This window comes from Cucumis melo, chromosome 8 (genome assembly GCF_025177605.1).
Source record: "Cucumis melo cultivar AY chromosome 8, USDA_Cmelo_AY_1.0, whole genome shotgun sequence".
NCBI classification, from domain to species: domain Eukaryota; kingdom Viridiplantae; phylum Streptophyta; class Magnoliopsida; order Cucurbitales; family Cucurbitaceae; genus Cucumis; species Cucumis melo.
This window is the reverse complement of record NC_066864.1, coordinates 2189250-2207212: the sequence shown is the minus strand read 5'-3', so window position 1 is coordinate 2207212 and position 17963 is coordinate 2189250. Positions and strand designations below refer to the sequence as shown.

The 17963-nt window shown below is 31.2% G+C and overlaps 4 protein-coding genes across 4 annotated transcripts; 3 read left to right on the top strand and 1 right to left on the bottom strand.

Annotated features, from left to right (window-relative positions):
- The first annotated feature begins 86 nt into the window (after nt 1-86).
- LOC103484560 (uncharacterized) lies at nt 87-919 on the top strand. The gene is made up of 2 exons (XM_051088625.1): nt 87-517; nt 621-919. The coding sequence occupies exons 1-2, from the start codon at nt 251-253 to the stop codon at nt 786-788; spliced, it is 435 nt and encodes a 144-aa protein (XP_050944582.1). The 5' UTR covers nt 87-250; the 3' UTR covers nt 789-919.
- Nucleotides 920-3283: 2364 nt separating this feature from the next.
- On the top strand, nt 3284-6256 carry LOC103484561 (vesicle-associated protein 4-2). The gene is made up of 7 exons (XM_008441694.3): nt 3284-3769; nt 4003-4073; nt 4281-4362; nt 4491-4612; nt 5362-5439; nt 5701-5820; nt 5920-6256. The coding sequence occupies exons 1-7, from the start codon at nt 3529-3531 to the stop codon at nt 5977-5979; spliced, it is 774 nt and encodes a 257-aa protein (XP_008439916.1). The 5' UTR covers nt 3284-3528; the 3' UTR covers nt 5980-6256.
- A 354-nt stretch (nt 6257-6610) lies between these two features.
- Nucleotides 6611-7864, top strand: LOC107990452 (lysM domain-containing protein ARB_00327-like). Its single transcript, XM_017043740.2, has 2 exons — nt 6611-7091; nt 7439-7864. The coding sequence occupies exons 1-2, from the start codon at nt 7016-7018 to the stop codon at nt 7633-7635; spliced, it is 273 nt and encodes a 90-aa protein (XP_016899229.1). The 5' UTR covers nt 6611-7015; the 3' UTR covers nt 7636-7864.
- A 4762-nt stretch (nt 7865-12626) lies between these two features.
- LOC103484556 (sugar carrier protein C-like) lies at nt 12627-16036 on the bottom strand. The gene is made up of 4 exons (XM_008441688.3): nt 15731-16036; nt 15315-15637; nt 13413-14042; nt 12627-13330 (listed from the first exon to the last, which is right to left on the bottom strand). The coding sequence occupies exons 1-4, from the start codon at nt 15864-15866 to the stop codon at nt 12833-12835; spliced, it is 1587 nt and encodes a 528-aa protein (XP_008439910.1). The 5' UTR covers nt 15867-16036; the 3' UTR covers nt 12627-12832.
- Nucleotides 16037-17963: the final 1927 nt, after the last annotated feature.

Sequence of the window (17963 nt, the reverse complement as noted above, 5' to 3'; positions counted from 1 at the left end):
AATCATTAACCAAAATTTACACTACGGTGGGAATAGTTAGCGGAAAAATTAAAATTATGTATAAAATATAGAAAACAAAATTATCAAATCCCCCACCCAAAAAAATGTCCAATCCCAAAGATGAGGGGAAGAAGGAATTCTCATTTATCCCTTCCTCCATCTCCCACCACATAAAAGCAAAAGCCGATAACCCTCTCTGCATCATCTTCTTTCTTTCACACCAGTCTTTCACTTCAACAAGTAACAAGAAATGATTTCACTCAAACCCTCCACTCACCACAACGGATTTAATACCTCATTCCCTTACAACTCTTCGAAATTTCAACAAAACCCCACTCCAATCATTAGAATAATTAAGCCCAATTTCGCACATACCAAAACAACTTTCAGAACCCACGCCGAGCAGACCGGATCGGGCAAAGGCGCTCAAAAACGGACTTTCTTGACCATCGAAGAAGCCGGCCTCGTAGAAGTATCCGGCCTCAGCACCCACGAAAGATTCCTCTGCCGTTTAACCGTATAATTTCCTCTGTTTTGGTCTCTTTTTCTCTCTTTTTTTCTTTATAAACTATATATATATATATATTATTGATGGTGTTGTGTGTGTGTGTCTGTGATAGATATCTTCTCTGAATTTACTGAGAGTGATAGCGGAGGAAGAGAAATGCTCGATTGAAGAGTTGAATGCGGGAAGATTATGCGATTGGTTTCTCAAGGATAAGTTGAAAAGAGAGCAGAATTTGGATTCTGCTGTTCTTCAATGGGATGATTCTGATCCTCTTTTCTGATATTTTATCTTCTACCAATTACACTCCCTCCTATTCCCACTTTGATCTCATATTCATATTTCCTCCGCATTCTGTTAAACCACAATTAATTTCGCATTATATTCGATAATTTAATTAACTTTTCTTTTTCATTCTTCTTTAAATTTAAGATTAACCATATTAAATTAGGTTAAAATGGTCTACTAACATACATCTCAACTAGTTACCATTCATAATTTAAATGGTTCTTTTTATCTTTACTTCTTCATTAATACGAGTCAAATTGAATTACTTACATAAATCAAGTTCTTCTTTTATTTGTTTTAATAAAGGAATGATTCGTATTTGTAGAAAAATAACGGTAAAAATCTATGCATCATCAAATGTATTTGTTCAATCCTTGAAGACATGCTCGATGTAGAGTAAGAATTTTTCCCCATCCATATGTCCTGCTCTCACTCTAAGTTAAGCGTTGTATAGCTAGACTTTCTAGTCTGTTTGATCTTTAGTTCACAAGTCCATTGCCCTTTGTCGTTGTATTTTTCGATCATTCTCCATTCGCTAACAAGTTGTGATTCCACCCTTCCTGATATGGTTCTTTAATATTATTAATGAGTTATTTTAAAAAATAACTAAATATTGATTTTTTTTATAAAATATAGCAAAATATATCTTATCTAAGTATTTTTACTATCTATAACAACTTTTTATTATTATTTATATGTTTTTTAAATGAACAGTGAGAATAATTGAAAAAATAAATTAAACGTAAAATAATAATTTATTAGACACATATGTATCAAAACCTATTCATTCATAAACTATATGATAGACAATTCCTTTCAAAATATGCTTTGTTTTTAATTGTAAAATAAATATGATTTTAACTAACACTTGTTTGTATGTTTGGTTACAGAAAATTAGTTATTGGTTTGGTAGATTACAAAAAATTCAAAGCATTAGGATAATGTTTATTCATAAGAGCCGAAATGCTATATTCTTCTCTAACTATATGATTATGGGTTTGATTTCTCTCTTTAAAAAAAAAAAAAAAAAAGGAAGTATAATTATGGGTGGATGGGAGAAAGAAACCAAACTTTCACCCGTTAAATACGCCAAATAGCTCTTTAATTATAGTTTCTTTTTTTCTAATAAGAAAATAAAACTCTTTAATTATAGTGGCATTAGTGGGGGTTGGACTCACTAATGTTTATTTGTTTCTGTCTACCAATGTTGAATATAGATACCAGTTTTGCTCTTAAATTAATCAAATTGCTACTCTAATACAACAATCACATATTTCATTTAATTCACACCATGTGTCCACCGTTCCATTAATAATACGAATTACTTTAGTTTACCAACTTAAACGATAATGGTCTCCTGTTATGAAATAAAAATAATAAATGCTTAGTCAAATTTATTGTTTATCCATATGTTAAATGAAAAAAATGATGAAAGTTAGGAAAATTGACAAATCGTATCCATAACTATATATATATATATATATATATATATATATATATATATTGAATTATTATTGATTGACTTTAAAATTTTTTTGTATATTATACTAAAATTATTACAATTTAGAACTCAATTGCAATATTATACCATGTTAGTGACTTGGTGTGTTTTTATAAAAGTTTACAAACACTCGATTGAAGATTCTACAAATTTACGATGAAAATTATGTGCCGTATCTTCAAATTTCAATAATTTGAGGTGGTATGTTTTCTTTCATCTACGATGGAAGAGTACTCAAACTGGAAATACTGATACATCATCATTCTTACAACAATTCAACAACCAATATAACTATTTGCTAACTTTGAAAAAAAGAAAAAAAAAAAAAAGAATTGAATTGATTAGATTTAAGGGAGGGGTGGGGGGAAAGAAGAAGAATATATCCGGAAGTGGAACCAACGGAGGGAAAATGATTTAAGAATTTGAACAAATCAAACAAACCTTCAAAGTCAGCACCAGCAACCACCTTAGACGATTGGTTATTATATTTTAATTTTACCTTTTTATATTTTTATATTTTGAATTTGAGACCAATAAGAAATGGTCAAGCAGTCATCCACTTATTTTAAAAAGCGTCGAATTACATCCAATATTTTGTATATAAAAAAAAAAAAACCCCACGATTTCGACACTAATTTCATATTATATTTTATTTTTTAATTAAATTCATACCACTACTCAATTGTTTTCAGTATGATAAAAAAAAAGAAAAGAAAAGAAAAGAAAAGAAAATAGTTATAGGTGTAAGTAATATAGAAAATAGAGATTGGTGGTTTGAATTTTTGGGTATCCAATAGTGTCTATTAGGAAAAAGAAAAAGGAGGAGAAAAATGGGGGGTATGAGGAAGAGGAAGGAATGATATTTTTGAATGAAAAAGGTAATTTGGATATAGAAGACAAAGGTTTTAGACGCGTGGATCGATCAGTTTTCCCCCGCTAATCATGAACCAAAGGACAACAACATTCAATAAAAAGCTAAAAACGCCCCTCTTCCGGACCTCAACTCTTTTTTCTTCACTTTAATTTTATTCTCTTCACTTCCGCTACTTCATATCTCTTTCTCTCTCCACCTTCTTGTCTTCCGCTTCCATCGAACTAAAAAGCGACCCCTCCTCCTCCTCCTCCTCTTAACGGCCACCATCAACTGCCCTGGCTCCTCCTCCTCCTCAATTCCGAACTTCAACGACGAGTTTCTTCCACTGTCCGATGCTCTGATTCAGTCTCGGAGGTTTCAATGATGGCTGTTGAAGACCAAAAGTCAACGTCCGACGGAAAGGTCTGGGGTTTTTTGAAGCAAACGTTTAGGCATTCCACTACCGGTGCTACTACTTCGTCTCGTACCTCTCATCAAACTCATCCGCCTGTGGACGGGACGAATCCTCATACCTCCGCCTCTGTCTCCTCTGTTGCTAGGTCGCTGCTTCCGACGCGGCGTCGGCTCAAGCTTGATCCATCGAATAAGCTTTTCTTTCCTTGTGAGTTTTTTTTTTTTTTTTTATTCCTACTTTTATTCGTTATATGAATTTTGTTTGATTCTTTTTTTAGTCGGATTTGTTCTGTTCATTCTAGGTCTAGTGCGTATGATCTCGATCTGCTGTTGACTTTTAACTATCAGCTACATTTCGGCTTTAGACAGCTGGAGTTCTCTAATTGATTTGATATTCTGGTTGATCTTAGTTTTAATTGATTCGTCTTTCTGTTTTTGAAGATGAACCTGGCAAGCAGGTCAGGAGTGCCATTGGAATAAAAAACACGAGCAAATCTTATGTTGCATTCAAGGTATGAATGAACGTGCTATTTGAGGCATACTGTTTTGCATCTTTGTATCCATATTTCGAGCATACAGATTTTTTTTTCACCCTGGACAGTGAGTTTGTGTGTTAGTATTAATAGCTGTAATTTCCAAAAATAGCTTTCTTTTTAATACTGTCTGTAGAATTCGACTTATTGTGATCATTGATTCATTGTGTTCGATCTTTCATACAGTTTCAAACAACTGCACCAAAAAGCTGCTTCATGCGTCCTCCTGGTGCAATTCTTGCCCCAGGAGAGAGCATCATAGCCACTGGTATTAATTTTCTCTCTGTTATTAAGTCGTATGTAACAGCTTCGATCGTTAATTGTGCTTAATTTCTTATATCATCTTATTATTATATATATTTTTAAACTGCTGTCGGTGTTGGATGGATCTTCTAGTTTTCAAGTTTGTTGAGGTTCCCGAAAGCAACGAGAAACCTGTGGATCAAAAGAACAACAGGGTTAAGTTTAAAATTATGAGCTTGAAGGTGAAAGGACAAATGGATTATGTGCCTGAACTGGTGCGTCTCAATCTTCCCTTAGCTCGTTTTTTCCAATTATTTACGTTTTGTGGGATGTTTTATTCAACAAGTTAATTAGGTCTTACAAATGTTCAATTTTGTCTTGTTTCACTTTAACTTGATGAGTCCTTAAGAGGAAACGGAATTGTCAATATCTAGATTCTAGAGTAGTTTCAGTTGACACTTGTCAAAATCAGAGGGCTATGTTCATCTGTGAGCCAGGTTTGGATGCTGTTTTAGTTACAAGTTCCACACTGAAAGGAGTATCGCTTGCGCACAAGAGTTTCCAATTCCGTACAAGAGTTTAGGCTGATAATTCGATGATCGTGAAACTTTCGTCGGATATTCTCATTAGAGTATTCATAACTTACTGTCGCTGGCATCCTATTGCATACTTTAATTTTGTTTCTAAGAGAGTCTTGGCAATTTTCTTTTTCTGGTTAGGATGTGTAGTGATAAGTTCATTAAGGTTATATACAAACTTTTGGCCTTCTCTTGAATGGTGTAAATGTTTCTTTCCGATTTTTATAGATTAGTTCTCAAATGATCTAATTGAGTGCGTTTTTATAACCCCAGTTTTGGCTTTCTGCCTTCCTGTGTATTTCATTTACCTGATGACTTAAAGATACTTAAACTTCAAATTTATGATTGTAGTATTCCTTCATTACTTGTTTTAAAATGTTCGTATCGACTAGAAAGTGCAAGTAAAATGAGTACTGATCGAACATTCTTTTTCTTCCTTGTTCTAGTTTGATGAGCAGAAGGACCAAGTGTCTATAGAACAGATATTGCGGGTTGTTTTCCTGGATCCAGAACGTCCCAATGCAGTAAGTTGCCTCCTTGGATGATAAGAATAAAAATTTCACTAACCCTCCCAATATACTCTAAGATTTTGTGAAAAGTTGAAAATCATTTGACATTTGTGTCCTTTTTGGAACGAGAGTTTTTGTGATGAATATAATTAACCCCTTTGTTTGGAAGTTCAAGGAAAAGAAAACAAGAAATTTACTAGTCTAGCCACAATCTATTTTGAAATCTTGTGATTTGAGACATAAGTAGTAATCCCTTTCATGTCTGATTTTTTCAAGGCTTTAGAAAAATTGAAGCGCCAATTAGCGGAAGCCGATGCTGCACTTGAGGCACGCAAGAAACCACCAGAGGAATCTGGCCCAAAAATAATTGGCGAAGGGCTGGTTATAGACGAATGGGTGAGCTTATCCTTGCTTACTTTTGTTATACAAATCTACTAATATTTTGAATGTAATGAATATCACTCTTAATGATACTTCCACTTTGTGGTTTTTCAGAAAGAACGGAGGGAAAGATATCTGGCAAAACAGCAAGTTGAAGGGGTAGATTCTGTATAGGTTTGGTTTCAGAGATTTTTTTTTTTTTTTTTTTCTTCCGGCAATGGTTCTGTAATTTGAAAGGGATTTCCAAATCAACTCTCGAGTATCGATTCTACCCTTAAAAAGTCATGTAATCTTTTTCTTTTTCGTATATTATCCAAAGTATTGTTTAGGTGAAGATGAACTTGTTTTATTTTCATTGAACGAAACCCCCCAAGGTCAAGTCTTGTGTAATTTGGGACACCGACTGGGATTACTCCTTTTATATGTAGATAAAGATAATATGATTTGTTTCTGTCTCGCTAATAAATTGTCTGAGGTGGAATTTATCATAGAATTCTACTTGTATAATCTTATTCTATTAGCAAATATGTTGAAAATTTTATTGTAAATTTGGCAGCAAAAAATTGAAATTTCTGTTTTAATTTTGTTCCATAGTTAAAAATCAGCACTGTTGTCACGTAGTGTTCTATCTCATTTAATCCTACCCGAAAGTTTTAAAGTTGGGTTTAAGACGAATTTGTGAATTAAGTGTTTCTATTTTTTTTTTTAAAAAAAATTATTTTCTTTTTAGGAATTGTTTTTTTCAATAGGACTTTCAAGTGGATTGATTTTCAAATTTTCTTTCCACTAAATACATTTTTGGAAATTTTGTAAAGTGTTTATTGAGTGTAAACAATTAAAGATAGGATTATCTGTGATCGTCACTAGCTTGAGACTTTTTAGAGCGATTCCAAAAGTAACTATCACAGAAGATTTCTAACAAAAATGAAGTATATGATACTCTCAATATGTGTCGGTCCTATGTTATATAACTCCGGCTTAGTTGTGTGTGCTTGGAACCTCATCCAATCCAAATAGAGCATCGTCGTTTACAATTTTCTAGTACCAAACGCCTACACAAAGGCCGGCTTGGAACTTCGATGGCAACGCTAGCTTTGTTCTGCACTTGCTCTTCTCTCTGCTCAAAACTTTTCAGCTATAAATTGGAGGAGTTTCATGTGTGACCTTGCTAACACCACCCATAACCACACACATACACAGAAACTGAATTATGGCCAAGGCTACCATCCCAATTGCCATTTTCCTATTGGCTTTCTTTCTTCTCATTTTCTCTATTTCTGTAAAAGGTCGTACCTTGTTCCCTAGGTTTTTCTTTACCATTCATTCTAAAATATAAATAATATAATTATCTTTATGCTTTGTTTGGAACAAAAAATGAAATTTTTAGCACTTGAAAAAGTCATTTCAATTTAAGATGGTTAATAGATAACAATCAATTATATTATTGATAAGTGATACAGAGAAAAGAATAATTTTATCCAAATTATTTTGAGTTGATTTTAAATGTATTCGGGTGTATAAAATTAATTTTTTGTCTTTTACATTTATCTTGAAAAGAAAAATAAGGATGTTGAGAATTAAAGAGAAAGGAAAAGAAATTGTTGATTCTGATTTTGTGAGTTTGAGAATGCAGGTGAGGTTGTTGCGGCAGAACCAAGCTTGGAGTTGCAATGCAACAAAGCTTATGGAGTAAAGAGTGGAGACACATGCTTTGCTCTTGCTCACACATTCAAGCTCTCCACCGACCACTTCAATTTTATCAATCCAAATCTCAATTGCTCTGCTCTCTTCGTTGGCCAGTGGCTCTGTGTCAATGCCTTCCTTACCTGAACTTAATACTATTCCTATTCCTATTCCTATTCCTCCTTTGTCTCGAATAATATTTTAAATACTTAAAAAGTCACAAGGCATATTCTCTCAATAATACAACCCTAGATCTTTCTTTATACTTATTGTATTTTCACTCAAAAGTTTGTTTGTATGTTTGGGTTAATTAATTATATGTAATCTGAATAAATTTAAGTCTTAATTTTGCATTATTGGAATATTATTTGATATGATGAGCAGAATATATTGCAGTTATCCGTAAAGCTAAGGTACACATATCAGAAATTAAGTCAAAATAAATACGTAACAACAACTCCCAAACATCTTTCCTCTTTATCTTCGCAACACCGTGAATCGAATCACGTGTTTTCCTTTTACAACCATCCTTACATTATCTATTCGCCCAAAATTGATTAACGTTAACCCTTTTCAAAAAAGAAAAAAAAGATAATTAATAACTATTTCGATTTTAGATTTTGGTAATTTGTATATTTTCTTTTCTTAGCCATTTTTTCAAGGATACATTTAAATTCTTAGCAAATTTTAAAAACTATTTTTATCTTAAAATTTTAAAACTTCAATTCAGATTTCTTTTTCTTAAACAATACAAATAAATGGACAAATATAAGCTTTTATATGAATTCTAAACCCTAAATTAATTTTTTCAATCCAAAAAACCTATTGTAAAAAAGTATTTATAATAATTCAAAAAGACAATTTAAACCAGTTAAAAATCATTGTTTAACTTGTCAAGTAGTTCTATCACATTGTTTAATCCTATATAACAAAGTTTCAAAGTAGAGTTTGAGATGGCATTATGATGTTTTTCTTAATAGAACTTTTTAAGTGATAGAAGCCAAATGAAAATCACCTAAATGGTCAGTCACCAATCCCTAAAACAAATTCTGAAATGTACTTCCATATATATATTTCTATTAATATTGTATTAATCTATCAATTTAATTTTTTAAATTCACATTTTCAATTTGTACCACATTTATTATTGAAAATTTTGATTAGTATTTTTTCCGAGATGAGAAATATATCACTCTACATCTCATATATAACCTCTACAGTTTAGGTAAAAATAAAATTTCACATTGGCTAACAAATGTCATTTATAGTTCGAGTGATGGAATAATAAAAGGAGAAGATTAATGTAGATAGAAAATATTAAAGTAAATGTGATATACAATGGTAGATTATACATAGGGAGGATCCAATATTGTAATTGATATTGAGGCAAGAATTTATATGGATGGTGGGGAAGCAAGTTGGTGGGTGGTTGAACTTGAAACATATCATCCAAATCCAAAAAACGTATTATAAATTGTATAGTACCATCCGCCGCCTACTCATTGCTAGGGCCGGCAGGTATATACGTTTTGGAACTTTGATGGCAACGATTTTGGCTTCTTCTTTACCACCCCAATATTATTAATTTTGGACCTATATAAATAGAGATTACACTCACCCTTTTTACCTTACCAAAATCAAATTAAACAAAAACTAAATAATATATAGTATATAATAATGGCTAAGGCTATGATCATCTCCTCCTCATTGCCCATCTTCCTATTGGCTTTCTCTCTTCTCATTTTCTCTATTTCCGTCGAAACTCGTTCTACTCCCTTCCGTACGTTCATCTTTCATACTCTCCTTCAATTCAATTCAATTCAATTCATTAATATATATATTTTCAATTCAATTAAAATGAATATGGGAGATGAAGTGTGAGTTATAATTTAATTAACGAGTGAATTAATTGAAAGTGCAGGTGACGGTGCTGAAGGGTTGGAGTTGCAATGCAACAAAGTTTATGGAGTAAAAGATGGAGACACATGCTTTGCTCTTGAACAGAAATTTAAGATCACCACTGCCCACTTCAATTTTATCAATCCAAATCTCAATTGCACTGATCTTTTTATTGGCCAATGGCTTTGTCTCGATGCTGTCCTTATCCTCTCCTAAATTAATCACCGAAGCTTGTAATTTCAAATAACTCTTTTTTGGTGCTTACTGGAAAAGTAATTTATCAAACAAGTCTCTACCACACACTCAATAAACCACCCAAATCTCCTCTACCCTTTGTGTGTGTGTTCTTTGTAATTTTACTTTTGTGTCTTTTTCATGATTGTGTTTTTGTTTCTTTTCTCTTTCGGTTAATTTTGGTTTTATGTAATCTCAATCCTATTCTTAACTTTGTTGGTTAAGATATGATTCCTATAGCTTTAATTTTGTATTGGAGAATTCGATACCTAAACTTTTCTTACATTTTTACCTTTCTTCTTAAAGGATGAATTATACTTATCCATTTTGAGTCAAAATAATACCTACAACAACTTTCATCCTCTTCTATCTCTCTCTCTCTCTCTATTTTTTCTCTCAAACGAACGCGGTTGGAATAATTTAAATCTTTTCCAAATGAGATCAAATATACGATCTTTGTTTGGTCCCGATATTTTGAAAAATATGCTATATACAAACTCTCTATCATACTTAGAAATACATTTGTATCGTGAAATTTTACGATATTTTCATTTTAATAATAATAATATTATCTTATTTCTGCGCTATTAGAACTTTTCAAAATTAGCTTCTATTTTGAACATATATCCATCTAAATTTGTTTGTTTAGGAGGAGGATAAATATATGTTTGTAAGATTAAATTTATGTAAAAATCAAATGGTTAAAGCTTAAAATAACAATTTTTTTAATAAATTAATTAATAGTAAAGTTGGCCTTTTTAGTTAAAATCTATGGGTAAAAGATGACATTTTATACTTGACCTATTTTTGTATTGAATACGAGAATATGTATATATATATATATATATAGGATCAAAGAATTTGAGAAATCCATATTCTTTCCTTTCTAACGAAAATGAGTATAAATAAAATTTAGAGATATGGGAATTAGGGAGTAAGATTGATGACTAAGATCATAGGTAACATGGGGATGATATGGAATATGATTCCTCAACATCGTTAATTAATTTAGGAGGAAAAAAAAGTTATGAAAGCGAAAGAAAAAAAAAAGTATATAATGTGTAAATAATATTTGAGTGAAAGTTATCCAAATTAAAGTATGAAAAAAGGGATATATATGATAGTATTTAGATGTTCATAGAAACACCGTGAAGAAGTTAATTGAGCATCTTTTTAGCTTTTTTTTTTTTTATTTTTATTGTTGGTTTGGAAAAAAAGATAAAAAAGATTTTGGAAGGGTCTTTTTCAAATATATATATATATATATATATATATATAGAAAGAAAGAAAGAAATTAAAAGAAAAAGATTTGGTGAAGGCTTCTTTTTTCTGCATATACATATACATATACATATATGACATTCTTCTATTATCTTCTACTTTCCTTTAATATTTTCACCATTAAAGGGTAAATCTCTTAAAAACAATCTTCATTTCTTTCTTTAAAAACAATATTTACAAAAGTAAAGGGTTCGTTAATTGATTCTCTACAGCTTCTTCACTATTTTAACAACACAGATTGTGTGTGTGACGTCTTATTAGCTTCTTCTTTATTCATTATTCATTATTCCCGTGAATCAAATTAAATGCAAATCTTTCTTTACAATCCCCATATCTATTTGTTCACTTCTCAACTTTTCCTATCAAATATGTCTCGATCTTCTATTTCCCAAAATTTTTCATTCATTTTTTTTTAATATTTTTCTCGTTACATTGGGACCGAAATATTCGGATATTGTACTCTTCTTGGTCGAAGATATATACTTTAATAAGTTAAATTAAGTTTAAAGTGATGGAATGAGTTTTACCCTTAGACAATGCGTGGATTAAGGGTTTGATTAGGTTTAAAGTGATGGAATGAGTTTTACTTTTAGACAATCTTGTTCTTTTGCAATGAATGAGTTTCATCACTTTATGATTAAGATCAAATCTCACTCTTTAACTAATTTATGGTTGAGAGGTAATTTGAACCCGTAATCTCTTGTCCTTGAAAATATACATATGTCAATTAAGTTAAGTTCACGTTGGTTCACCGATAAATTTTAAGATAGAATTCTATACTATCAAATATTGATTAGATAATTGGTTTACGTCTATTAACAATAAAACATTAACTTTTAAATTTGTGATATATTACATCACTAAATTTTAGTTGAATATATAAAACTTAATTCAATAATAATAATTGGTATATATATTTCATCGGAAGGTTTGATTTTTCAATTTTTATAATTATTTTACGTACTAGTAAAATTAGGTTAGTGAACTAAAAATAAATAAATAAAAGGAAATTATTTTTTAGAAAAAAGGTTAAATAAGTTAAAAAGGATATATTAGATAGAGGATTAAAATTAATTGATAGGAACAATGACAAAATAAACACTTTAAAGGCCTTTTAGAACATTTCTAAAGTTTAATTAGAAACATATTATTTAATAATGTTCATTTCCTTTCCAATGTCGGTCGCAGTTGAATATAATACATAAATTGTTGACATGCTATGACTGTTAAATAGAATATTAATTTTTGTAAAGTAAACAACATGTGTTGTGTAAGCAGTAAGTAAGAGAATATTAATTGAAAAGTGTAGTTAAAATGAGAGACATCATAAAGTACTCCAACTACACACAATGACATAGCACTGATGTGTATCAAATTTTATCTAAATTCACAGATTTACACAGCAATCAAAGATCCCATAACCTACAAAAGAATATAAAAGGAGAGAAATTTATGGGTAAAGTGAATAAATTTTCAAAATTTTTGGAATAAAAATGATGAAACAATTGAAAATATAACCCTTAAAAGAAAAAAAAAAAAAAAAAGAGAGAGAGAAATTTATAGGACAATCCATGTCTAGATTGATGCACACACGCTAAGAATTTTCTCCCATTTTTCAAACCATTCAAGGATTATAGAAAATAGAAGTTAAAAGAAAAGTTGATGAAAGCTTGTTTGAAACACATAGTCTCTTTTAATTCCTAAAGGCAAAAGGAAACCAAATGGAAGTGAATAATTTTTATTATTATTATTATTATTAATCGTAGAATATATTCTCTTCTCACTATATACCAATAAGAGAACGAGAGGTATACATAACCACTACAACTTTTCAAACAAAAAAGAAAAAAAGAAAAAATTATAACCAAACTTATGTCAACGTCAATAACCCTAAAGTCTAAATTAAATTACACTAAGAAGAGAAATTTAATTAAACTGTCTTGATGATTTGATCTCCTCCTCCTCCTCCTCCTCCTTTCCCCATCTCTAAGGCTCCAATTTGGAAGTTGTTATCGGTCACGAATCTTGACCAATACCAATGTGTCTTCCACACTTTACTCATTTCTTCTATTGGAATTCCTTTTGTTTCTGGCAAGAAGAAGTAGATGAATATTGTCATCACACACACCCAGAACGCAAAGAAAATGAACAGACCGAACTTCATGTGGCATAACATCATCAAGAACACTTGCGCTATTGCAAATGTGAAGATCATGTTTACAGATACGTTGATACTTTGAGCAGCCGAACGTATTTCCAATGGAAATATCTCACTTGGAACCAACCATCCCAAAGGTCCCCATGACCACGCGAAACCAGCTACATAGATACATATGAATAGCACCACCACAACTGCATACCACTGGGGCAAATTCTCCGCTATTCCACTCACTCCAAATTTAGCTCCAATTGCCGCAGTTACAACCGCCTATACAATTCACATTATTCAATAATATGGTCCACTAACTTCGAACTTTATAATTCAGACACAAAAAAAAAATCAATAATACCTGACAAATAAGCATTTGAATGCCACCTTCAATGAAAAGGAATCTTCGACCCCATTTATCGACGCCGTAAATCGAAACGATTGTGGCAGCGACATTAACAGAGCCAGTGATTACAGCAGACATTAAGGACGCGTCGGATTTGAAACCGATGGTATTGAACAATACAGGAGCGTAGAACATGATGACGTTGATGCCGGAAAATTGTTGGAAGAAAGGAATTAATATAGCCATTGTGAGGTGAGGTCTGTATTTTCTCTGTAGCAAATTTGTCCATGGATGTTCTACTTGTTTAGAGGCTTCACTGGCTGCAACTAAATCTTGAAATTCTTCTTCAACATCTTCAACTCCACGTACCCTTCTGAGTTTCTTTTTGGCTTCATCGATTTGGCCTCTTTCGATCATTGAATTTGGGGTATCTGGAAGAACCAATGATCCAATGGTGATTATTAAGGCCGGAACCATGGCTCCACCCAAGCTCAGACGCCATCCCCAACCGCCCTTTATCTTTGCGAAGAAGTAATTTAGAACATTGGCTATTAGAATACCAACCGTCACCGATAATTGAAACCCAATGTTCAATGCTCCCCTGAATCTGTATGGAGCCATTTCCGACAAGTATAGCGGTACCGACTGAATTTCACAAAACACAATGTGTTACAATACATTCAATTAAGTTCTAATGAATTCATAATTAAAATTTATAATACTAAATACAATCGTATTCTCAAATTTGTTTTCATAAATATTAATAAATTCTTCGTTAATAATAACATGACGAGTCTCATTTTATTTTTAAAAACATGTTGACGTGACACACAATAAATGAAATAAATATGTTATTTTAAAACATCGTTACTTTTCTCATTCTAACAGAGATAGGAATTGTTTGGTTGTTTTATCAAAATATATAGTATCATAATAAAAGATGCTTTATTGATTTGTTGGCAAATGTTGTTTTCATTAGTAAGAAACAAGAAGATGAAGAGAAGACAATAACGTCATTTTTCGAAGACCCAATTTTGCGTTTTGGAGTTGTCCTTAAAAACGTTTTTATAAATTAATTGATGATTAATTAATTAAGGGGAAGCAAAAAGGGGTTGAAAATGATATTTAAAAATAATTAATTTGTAATTTAATTAGATTTAATGAACTCCAATAATTTTTTTAGTTGGCCAAGTTAATGTGATCTCAATGTCTAAGGGACCTATAATAAAACAACAAAAAGATGGATCTTTTTCATTATTGTCAAAAAGGTTCCTACTGCCAACAGCAAAGTACTTTCAACTCTTCTTCTACTTCCTTCTTTTTTTCTTTTTTTTTTTTTTTTCTCTCAAACTTTTTGTTTTTCTGAGGAACAAAACAGAGTTTGGAATCATAAAAGAAACCAGATTTATTGTGAGAAAAATGAAAAAAAGAAACATATAAAGGAAAAGATAGAAGCACATATCAGAATCAGAAATAACTCTCTAACAAAAAAGGACATATTTGTCATTTTCTTAGCAGTTGTCAGGTCCATTACTTCTTCAAATACCATTACTACTACCTATCCCTTCCCAGTTTTATTTACTTTTGATATCAAAAGCCATAGCCACCCAAGCAAACCGGATAATAGATATTAAATAATCCCCAAAGAAAAAAAAAATCTCATTCCATAACATAGGGAAAAAAAAAAAAAAACCTAAACTTGACTCAACCGACAAAAATGTTCATTTTTTATATTCTTATTCATTTTACATAAAAAGTTATGTGCAACTTTAATTTATTATTTGTTATGTGGTCATATTCTATGTAATTTATGGATCCTACTGTTCTCAAATGCTAAAATTTTCTCACTTTTATACATCACGTTAACCTTGAAAAGAAATTGTTATCGTTATTATTGAGAGAGAAGATGAGGGGTACCTGATTTGTAAATCCAATACCAAAACCAAGCAAAACGCGACCAAGAATGAGCATCCAAACGGCTTTAGCAAAGCCATTAATGATGGCACCACTACAGAACAAAACGCCGCCGAAGAGCATCGACAGCCTACGACCGAACTTACGTGTCACCGTCGAGGCTACGAGTGAGGCAAGCAGCGCAGCTAAGTATAACGACGACGTGAACATCGTCAAAGTTGGACTATCGTATTTACAGTATTGGTTTTTGGTTGCCATCAAATTCTTTTTCCGGTACACATCCGGAAAAAACTTCTCCAGAAACGAGTCCATGGACGTCACACCACCTAATTAATAATAGAAAAAACCCAGTTTCAACTTTTATATATATTTATGTAAATGTTCTATAAACATAGCTCAACACAGTTAAAACATCTCACCTGAAATTCCAATATCGTAACCGAAAATCAAGCCGCCCATAGCAGCGACAATGCATGTTACGGTAACAAAGGGAGTAAGATTTCCGGGATACTCCTTTTTGGTATCACCGGAGACGATTGCAGCCACAGCAGGCATTTTCACGAACAAAATTCAAACAATGCAGCAAATCAAAAAATGAAATGAATAATGAAAGAAAGAGGAAGCTAGGGAAGATATGGAAAATATATAGAGAACAAAAGGCAAAAGATGGAGAGATAGAAGGGAATTGGGAGTCATATTTATAGTGAAAATCGCAACCCCATGTAGCTTTTGCAAAAGCTATTTTGTTTTACAAAAAAAAAAAAAAAAAAAAATTATATATATATATATATATATATATATATATATATATTAATTGGTTTCATTAAGGAAATAGAATAAAAATAATAATTAGATGGAAAATATTTGGGGGTTATCTTTTGGTGAAAGAATTGGTGGGGTGTATCCACCGTTGATGGGTGTGGATGAACAGAAGGAGTGATGAATCGGAGGGCTTGGATTTAAAAACTTCATCATTTCATTAATGCTTACAAGATAATTCGTCGGTGGGGGTGGACCCCATCTAAACGTCCAACTTGGATTATGCAGCGAAACTAAAGCATTGGAATAATTTTTTCAATTTTTTTGACTTTGCTGACTCAGCTAATTTATAACTTTATAATTCTTTTTTTCGAAGGTTCTTTACGGTTTTCCTTTGGGGGGGATTGCCTTATCAGTGTTTGGATAACGTCGTATTTAAAGATGCAACGACGTCGTAAAACGAAAAGATGGAAAGCATGTGATATTGATACGTGGGGTATGGGAGTACGCATATCCCGTAAATACGGTGATTGGAGACGTCGGAGGAGATTAGGATTGGTATTTTCTATGTAATTAATACCTCTGATTGCGGGTATTTTCGGTATTTAAATACCAACTTCATTTATCTATTTTTACTTTATCCTCATAATACTAATAATATTTGGATACATCTTCATAAATTAATTTCTCACATGCATAAATTTTATTTCACCCATTAACTTTACACACAGTAATCTATCATTGTTGACCTTTAACTTACCATATTTCTAATATAAAGAGGATTGCTAACATCTAAATTCTTTTATTAGTATCAATAATTAACATATTTATTTTCCAATATTAGAATTTCTTTTTTGTTAGAAGGCATTTATTATATTTTGAATGCCTTCAATGAAAATAAGAAAAGGTTTACAAGACAATCATTTTTTTCTGTTGGAAACGAAAAGTTACATTACTGATTATATGATATAAGTATAGAGATTTTAACAAGATAAATAATAGTTAAGTTTGAATTAATAAAAACACAATAAAGTTAGTCTTTATATATATATATATATATATATATATAGTGTTTTTTTAAAAAAAAAAAAGTATTCAAAATTAAATAGACAAACAAACGAAACTCTAAAAATATAAACACTAAAAATGGACGTGGAGATTTATATAGTTCACCAATAATTTTGTTATTAGAAGATAATATTAGATAGTATCAATAAAAAAAGATGCTAATATCATTCTAAACATTAGACCCGAAACTTTACGTATAGTCATTTCAAAAACTTTAGATAAGACGACATTCAAAATATTTGAATATAAAGAATATTTTAAGGAAGTTTCTCTTCTCGTTCAATCTATAATTTTGTACATAAAAGATTCTTAAGTAGACAAGAAGAACACTCATAGATGAAAAAAGAAAATAGTTACAGAGAGAAGAAATAAATAATAATGTGTGTAAATGTATGTATATTTAATATAGAGAATAAAAGTGACTTGAATCAAAAGTAAAGGTTGAAACTGAGGGCGTGGACTAAGTGTGTGGATTGCGGTGGGGTCGTTAAAACTTAAAAAGAAGGGATACCCCTATGTATATATATATTATGCATAACAAAGCTTTATGTGCTGTGACCCTGACGTAGTATTTCGTTCTTATGGTACAACAATTTACACGTCAAACTCTTAAATAAATCAATCTTTCATAACTAAAATATCACTCAAAAACCCTATCTCTTATTCCCTTTCTAAATTACATTCTATAATAGCTCTCTAGGTTAAGATTTGATAAATTTTTTCTTTTTTTCATATATAAACCAATAAATAAATTAGACACTCGATTTTTGTTTTTTATATATAATACAAAGTCTTTGTCATAACAAATAAAAATTATCATCTAAT